The 8,680-nt window shown below is 36.3% G+C and overlaps 1 protein-coding gene across 12 annotated transcripts in view; it reads left to right on the plus strand.

Moving 5' to 3' along the window:
* ART3 (ADP-ribosyltransferase 3 (inactive)) overlaps positions 1-8,680 on the plus strand; it is a 30,264-nt gene extending 21,584 nt beyond the window's left edge. Inside the window, exons 6-10 of one of the 12 annotated variants that reach the window (XM_081303378.1) lie at positions 970-999; positions 2,745-2,777; positions 4,974-5,006; positions 6,300-6,332; positions 8,234-8,680. In XM_081303378.1, coding sequence (XP_081159504.1) covers positions 970-999; positions 2,745-2,777; positions 4,974-5,006; positions 6,300-6,332; positions 8,234-8,415 — 311 coding nt within the window. In that variant the 3' untranslated portion in view covers positions 8,416-8,680. The remainder of the gene's footprint in view (positions 1-969; positions 1,000-2,744; positions 2,778-4,973; positions 5,007-6,299; positions 6,333-8,233) is intronic. The other 11 variants (XM_081303383.1, XM_081303385.1, XM_081303382.1 and 8 more) reach the window with 11 other exon arrangements.

The following is an 8,680-nucleotide window of genomic DNA, read 5'->3' on the forward strand; positions in this document are numbered from 1 at the left end:
TGTCTTGTATTTACATTCCTTGTGTGTTTGGCCCGTGTGGCTACAATAAGTTTATCTTGAGAAAAATTCACCCTTTCCTTAAATATGCCATTTATTTCATATTCTGGAAGATACTTCCTGTCTTAATGGACTTGATAGACCCTTTTCTTTTTGTCTTTTTTGTTTTGGGGGTTGAACCCAGGGGTGCTATACCACTGAGCTGCATCCTCAGCCCTTATTATCTTTTATTTTGAAAAAGATTTGTTAAGTTGTTGAAGCTGACCTTGAACTTGCTATTATCCTGCTTCAGCCTCCCAAATTGCTGGGATTACAGGTGTGTGCCACCATGACTGGCAGCAACCCCTCTTAAATGGCCTATTGCAGTCCCAAATTCTGGTCACTTCACAGGGACCTTAGCTAACGATTCAAAACAGACATTTTCCTGCTTTCTTGAGACTACTAGGATATGTGTGTGTGTGTGTGTGTGTGTGTGTGTGTGTGTATGTGTATGTGTGTGTGTGTGTGTGTGTGTGTGTGTGTATATATATATATATATGTTTTTGTTAATATAGAGGGCCAGAGAGCCAAGTTACATTTAGTTTCTGACTGACACTAAAATTCAGTGGCAGTAGTTACAGATATACCAAGGGGTTCTTTGTAGCCATACTACCATGAAAATAAGTTTGTGTGTGTGTGTGTGTGTGTGTGTGTGTGTGTGTGTGTATTGCTGGGGATTGAACCCAAGGCCTCGTATGCTAGGAAGATGCTTTACTACAAAGCTAATTTTGGATCTTGTCCAAAATTTTTAAAATTTTTATTTTGGACAAGGTCTTGCTCAGTTACCCCATTGATCTCAAACTTGTGATCCTCCTGTCTCAACCTTCCTTGAAAATAGTTATGTTGTAGCTTTAGTAAGTCCTATTTCTTTTGATCTCTTGTTATTTATATCAATTAAACTGATTTTTCTTTTTTCTTTTTTTTGTAATTTAGGTCAAGAAAACCAGAGTCTTGAGGACCCTGGTAAGACACTTTCATGAACTCTGGGGGCTTTTATTTTGCAGCAGTTCACTTTATGGGTGTGAGCAGGCAGGCATGTTGTATAGTAAGGAAGAATGGGAAGAAAGCAGTGCCAGCCTTAGCACTGCTTAGTGCCTTAGTTTGGCATCTCTTTATAAAAATGACTCAGCAGTTTTGTCTCTTGTCTAACAATCTTCAGGCAATTCCTGAAAATAGAGAACATTTGTTACATGAACTCTTGTGACTGGGAGTTTTGGATGGGCATAACAAATAGCATTACTTTTTTTCTAAATGAAAATGATGTTTCTCTATTTATTTCTGTCTCTAGCAGTCTCAATAATAGATGCTATTAGCTATAGCCATTTGATTATTAGTACATGCCACAGCATTATCTCCAAATTTTTATTTTATTTTAAATGTTGTTGCTGTTATCATTATTATAATTACTATTATTCTGGGGATTGGATCCAGAGCCTTTCTTGCTAGGCAAGTGCTCTATCACTGAACTATACTCCCAGATCTTTTATTTTTATTTTGAGACAGGGTCTTGCTAAATTGCCTAAGCCGGCCTTGAATTTGCAATCCTCTTGCCTTAGCCTTCTCAGTATTTGGGATTATAGGCATATGCCACCACACCCAGCTGTTTTATTTATTTACTTTTTTTAAATAGGGGATTGAACCCAGGGATGATCTGCAACTGAGCTACATCTGCAGCCCTTTTGTTTAATTAATTAACTTTTAAATTTTGTGGACAGGGTTTTGCTAAATTGCTGAAGCTGCCCTGGACCTTGTGATCCTACTTCAGCCTACTAAATTGCTAGGATTAGATGCGTGTCACCATGCTGGCTTATTTTTTAATGATATTATTCAGATGCTCTTAAGAGTCCTGGGAGAGGACTCTATTTTTATAATTTTCTAGTGAGATTATAAATTAGAATGACTTCCCTTTCCCTTTTTTTTTTCTTTTGGGGTTCTGTGGATCAAACAAGGGCCTACTGCATGTTTGGCAAATATTCTACCACTGAACTACACCCCTGAGCCCCTGGAAAAAATTTTCTGCAGGGTAATTTAATAGTATGTATATTACTAGCCTTAAAAACGTTTTTATCTTTTTATCCAGTTATAACTCTTTTGGTATTTGTCCAGAGAAATTAGAAATAAATGCAAAAAATTATGTACAAAAATATTTCATCACAGATATTACAGTACCAAAAATTTAGAAACATTCTTAGTGTTTAGCAGTTGAGTGTTGTTGAATAAATTATGTATACATTATGAAACACTAAGCTTAAAATTGTTTTTAAAATCATTTAATGATATAAGAAAATACTCCCAATTTAATGTAAATAAGTAGCCTGCCCAAAATTATAGAACTAATAACTGTAATGACAGGAGCTAAACCAAGCAGAGACTTCAACCCATTAATATTTCATTTAAAAATAGTTGTTATAGGGACTGCCTTATGAAGATGAGGTGGAGATATAAGGGGTAGATCATGGTAGTTCTTTAAGTCTAGCTTAAGGAGTTTGGACTTCATCCTGTTGGAAAGTGAGAACCATTGAAAAGGTGCTTTTGTTGTAGCTGTTTTCTTTCTTTTTCCATTCTCTTCCTTCTCTTTCTTCTCCTTTTCTCTTTTCTTTCCCCTCTTTTTTTCCTCTACTGCTGTTGGGGGAAGTAGTAAAAGGATGGGGACATTAACAATGTAAGGTAATTAATTGTCACTAATCAATAATCATTCCTTCCTTTAGGTATGAAAAGCCTTGAATCCACTGAAATACCTGGTAAGATAGTTTTCTGTTGGTCTGAACCCAAGTATGAGGTGTGAATGGTTACCTAGACTAAAGAGGCAGTGTTCACTAATATTCCCTTATGACTGCATCAATCACCTACAAAAATGTACCTGGGACGAGGGTTAGAGAAAGTGCCTTTCCTCTCCAGCGTTCTTGTGCTCTTGGAATGGTCTCCGAGGCAGGAAGTTAGCTGTGTTGGGATCTTGGCTAAGAGCAAAGTTGCTGGAACCTGGATGCACTAGGCCAGCACCTTCCAGATTTTACAGCTAAAGTTACTCAATAGAAACTTCAGCTCTTTCACAAGCTGTTAGCTTTGGTTAACAACTCATCATGTGGGATCTCCAGGTTACATTTTGGAAAGCAGTATGGAGATTCCTGGGAAAGCTGGGAATGGAACCACCATTTGACCCAGCTATTGCCCTTCTCGGACTATTCCCTGAAGACCTTGAAAGAGCGTACTACAGGGATACTGCCACATTGATGTTCACAGCAGCACAATTCACAATAGCTAGACCGTGGAACCAACCCAGATGCCCTTCAATGGATGAATGGATTAAAAAATGTGGCATCTATACACCATGGAGTATTACACAGCACTAAAAAATGACAAAATCATGGAATTTGCAGGGAAATGGATGGCACTAGAGCAGATTATGCTTAGTGAAGCTAGCCAATCCCTAAAAAACAAATACCAAATGTCTTCTTTGATATAATGAGAGCAACTAAGAATAGAGCAGGGAGGAAGAGCAGGAAGAAAAGATTAACATTAAACAGAGACATGAGGTGGGAGGGAAAGGGAGAGAAAAGGGGAATTGCATGGAAATGGAGGGAGACCCTCATTGTTATACAAAATTACATATAAGAGGTTGTGAGGGGAATTGGAAAATAAACAAAGAGAGAATTACAGTAGATGGGGTAGAGTGAGAAGATGGGAGGGGAGGGGAGGGGGGATAGTAGAGAATAGGAAAGGTAGCAGAATACAAAAAAAAAAAAAAAGAAAAGAAAATCGTATTCACTGGCACAAACTGAAAGTCACTGAAAACACCTGTGATTCCACAAGTGTGCTTTTCCAGCATATTTCCCATGACAGATTTAACATACCTTGAATAAATAACCTTTATAAAAATGAGCATTTTTAATGTGAGAGCTGTAACTGAGGGCAAGGCTATTGAGGGACCTTGAGTTTCTTGGCCAGAGAAACTGAACAGTGACTCCAGTCTCGTTTTTCAGAAGAACCTCAGAACTTTATGTGTACAGAACTTTATATGTACAGGGGAAGAAAAAAAGCTCCTCAAATTAATTTTTTCCTGAGATAATAAAAAAATGGACATATCATATTTTACCAGAGAGCTATGATAGTAATTGCACTTCTATGCCTCAAAATTGTCATCTTTCAAGTGTCATATTTACTTCATGGGAATATCTGTAAGGACTATCAAACCATGAAATCTCAGGTGCCATCGCCTATCTAATGTTTAAAATCCTTTTTCCTGAGTTCATTATAGTGCTTTAAAAAGTGTTTTTTGTGTGCATCTACCAAAAAAAAAGTGTTTTTTAAGTTGGTTTTTTTTTTTTTAATTAGGGCATTGGTAACCTGTTAAAGAAATTAGATTTTCAGCATCTGCTAAATTAAATCTAACCACATAGTACTGAGTGCTGCCTATGAAAACTGCATGCCATGCGCAGAAACAGCATGGTCACAGTTCAGTTATGGATACAGGCTCAGAAAGCGGGCTCAGCAACTCTTTTGTACTAACCAAGATTAGCACTGATGGATTTGTTTGGCCACAATTTGAAAGTGAACCCCTAGTGATACTGATGACACACTTCATCTGTCCTTATCTCTTCCACTGTGTGGACCTGAGTTTGTCTGATGCTTTCATCAGGGTCTGATAGTAACACTGTGGTTGTTTGAAAGATGGCCACTGAGCAGGGAGTGGGGGTTGAACACGGGCTGTGTAGACCGACATACCTAGCTTCAGGAAGTCGCTCCTCTGCCACTTTCCTTTAGGTAACTTTGTATAAGTTACTTAATTTTTGTGTGCCTCTGCTTCTACCTGTGTGAGATGAGGATACTTCAGTCTTTTGGGAGTAAATTAGGACCTAATGAAATATAAAATACATGATAAAATAAATAGTAATAAAATAGTAAATAATTATTAACTGAAAATATTTTTTTCCACTTAGGAATAAAAGTGGTAGAACCAGATGAAATAAAAGGTAATAAATTCTATATTGGGGGTGGAGGCACCATGTGGTTCTAAGTCCTTCACTGTAATCACTCAGTTATGTCAGGCTTAAGGGGGCCTAGGGAAGATATTTGGGCTCTACAGTTTCTGACATCCTTCTCTGAATGGCAGAGGAGGGGAAGGTTGAGAACTTATTATTGTGAGCAGTGGGCTGCTATTAAGGTTCTCTGGGCCAAGGAGAAAAATGATGCTTGACCTGAAACTGGAACAGTTACTGTCCAGCTGGGCTTTTCTGTTCCAGAATGAGGCAGGAGGCTTTCCAGAGTGAACTGGAATAGGGAGGGAATCTGAGGACATAGGAATAGCATCATCAAAGAACTGTGAATGACAACTATATGGCATATTAACATTGAGCTCTTCACTACACTCTCCCTTATTTCACAAATAGGACCCTGGGTTTTGCTGAGACTGTGTTGTATTGTGCCCTCTCCTTTAAAACTATGTACAGTGCAGCCTTTTTAAAAGGCAATGTCAAAACAGTTCACGAGTTCTCATTTAATCCAGTGTCACTTCAAAGATGAGGAAGTGGAACATAGGAACAGTAAAAGGCTAGAAAGAGACAACCATGACTCAAACATTTCAAGTTTTGTTCACTTTCTGCCACTTGACACTTGTCTTCCAGACAGATTTTGATATACACCTCTATTCTCTATCCTGAGCTCCTAGAATTTAGTTTTAAAACTGTGAAAATATAATAACTAATGAAATATTTCAATGCGAGACACACACATGGAGATAGTATAGAATAGTGATTAAAAGTAAAGGTTTTGAAATCAGATATTGCTACCACTTAACCTCTGTGATTTTTGGTATGTCATATCTCAAAACATGTCACAGGTGTTTTAAAGAACATCTGTGAAATATGGCTAACAATACCTGCCTATTAGGATTGTAAGAAGTAATGTACATAAAGCATTTTCATTATGCCTGACAGATAACAAACAATAAATCATTAATGGTATACTTGGGAAAATCTGAGTTCAGTATGTAGAAAAAGTACCTTTTTGGTAAACAACATTTTAACCTCTATTTTAATGGAAATGCATATTCATGGAGAAATTTTTCAAAGAGCATAAATGAGTAAAAACTAAACTTTTCTGCAACCTGCCATATACTTCTAAACTTATTAATCCTGCCTGCTCTCGAGATAATCAAGTTTGCTTAATCTTTATTGGACCTTTTTATTTTCTTTCTTTTTTTTATCTTTTCCTTCCAGATAAATAGATGTATAATACAATTAACTCAAAATCTCTTTTTGTTTTAGAAGATGAAAGTCAAAGAAATACCAACAGTCCTAGTAAGAAATATCTCATTTCTTTTGTTGATTAATATTTCTGCAATGTAGAAAAAGTGAGAAATTAATTTTTCTTATCAAAGGAAGTTGCAAGAATTTAAGGTATTATAACAATATGTATAGGGGCAACTTCGTTTCTTGAAAAATCATTTTCAGCTATGACTGGAGACTATGCTGTTTTAAAACAGTAGTTGAAATCTTTTCAACCCTTTTTAAAAATAACAAATATTCTACAAAGCCCTTGTATTATCCTAAAATAAGATTCATAGATCAGATGTACTTATACCCATAAAAAATATTATAATGTCCTGAATGTAATTTATAACAAAAGAACATATTTCAATATGTAAATGCTTAGCTTATATTGAAAGGCTTAATGAAAACAGATGTTTTCATTTATGTATTCAAATAAATTTGAATTTAAGAGATTAGAAATTGTTCTATGTAAGAAGAAAATGAAACTAAAGAAACACAGTGGATACTAGATAAAAATGTTTAATTTTTATTAAAACCATCTGAAAATATTTTGTTTATATGTAAAACTGATAATCACTATAAATAGGTTTTTAACTTGCATATGCGCCTAGCAGTGCATTTGAAAGTTGGGCACGAAGTAGGTTGATTTTTCATTGTGCAAAACTCTCTTAATCATCTCAGCATATCTAGCCCTCCTACCTGCACCCCATTGGTATAACAATAAAAAAGAAAATCAGGCTGGGTGTCTAGCTCAGTTGGCAGAGTGCTTGCCTTGCATGCACAAGGCCCTGGGTTCAATCCCCAGCACCATTAAAAAAAAAAAAAAAAAGAATAAAAGAGAAAATCCCTTTGACAGTTGTCCAGATTGCCTCTCAGGGCTTACTATACTCTTGAGAACCACTGTTCTATAATGACATACTAATGCATGAGTTTATCCTATTTCCCTGTCTCTACTCATACAACTGCATGTTTATAACTATGGCAAATAAATTGACATGAAGGCTTTTTTTGAGGGGGGTACTGGGGATTGACTCAGGGGCACTTGACCACTGAGCCCCATCAGCCCTGTTTTTGTATTTTATTTAGAGACAGGGTCTCATTGAGTAGCTTAGTGCTTCGCTTTTGCTGAGGCTGGCTTTGAACTCAGGATCCTCCTGTCCCAGCCTCCTGAGCCTCTGGGATTACAGGCATGCACCACCATGCCCTGTGACATGAAGGCTTTTATAAAATTCTTTTTCTTGGTTTCACTTATGAAGTCTGGTTATCCCATTTGGGATAATCTTTCCCTGTACAGTCTGTTTAAAGAAAAACATACCTTAAATCCATTATCTGAGTTTAGAGCAGCATAAAACGGATTATCCTGTAGATGGAGTCCACTGATTCTCTATATAAGAATTCAAATGCAAGGAAAGCAGTTTTCTCTATAGCCATGTATATGTAGAGGAAAAACTATTTTCTGTCAGCTTGCAGAATCAATGCTTTAAAAGGAAGCTATTATCTGGAAGCGGTTTGCATATGCATGTGAAATGTGTTGTCTTGTTTGAAATAGAAGAGACAGTCTTTACTTTGCACGAATATACAGAAAATAGAAACAAAAATTTCTAAGAAATTCAAGAGAACTTAAAAAATTATCTTGGCTTTTAAATCCTGTGAAACCTTAGATAAAACCCAGAGCAGCATGACCTGATGATCTATGTGTATGTGTGTGTGTATATATATATATTTATATTTATATGAGATGGGGATGGGAGAGAGGAATATAACCTGAAATTTGTTAAGAACTACATTTATTTGAAAATTGTTCCCAAGTAGAAGCATTTCAGTAAGCTTCTAACTTATAGCATTTACATATTCAGGATATATGGTATAGATGATGATATTTGATACCAAAAAATGATGTGTCAGTGACTGTGTGTTCTCATTAACAGCTCCAGCTCCAGCTCCAGGTCCAGCTCCAGCTCCAGGTCCAGCTCCAGCTCCAGGTCCAGCTCCTGTTCCAGGTCCCGAAACCAATCCTTCTGCATCCTCTGGCAAAAGGCTTCTTCCACCATTTGGGACATTCATCATTTTAATCAGTGCTTCTGCTGTAAATCTTTTTGTTGCTCCATAGTTTGATACAGTCTTTATCTTTCTTATTCTTTACTTGAAATACACTACAGGGATCCTATAGGAGATCAAAAGGAATGATGTATTTTTCACTTGTTGGCCAAAGCCACTTTATAAAAATGAGAACTGTATATTTGTTATTTGTTTTGCAATTCAGAAAGTTGGTCCAGATATAATGTCACAGAATTAACTTTTATTTCTATATTAATCTTATTTTTAAAAAACAAAACTGTACTTTTGAATGGATTCAATAAAAGACTTTAATATTA

The sequence above is a fragment of the Spermophilus citellus genome, assembly GCF_964194105.1.
Source record: "Spermophilus citellus genome assembly, chromosome: 8".
In the NCBI taxonomy this organism is placed as follows: domain Eukaryota; kingdom Metazoa; phylum Chordata; class Mammalia; order Rodentia; family Sciuridae; genus Spermophilus; species Spermophilus citellus.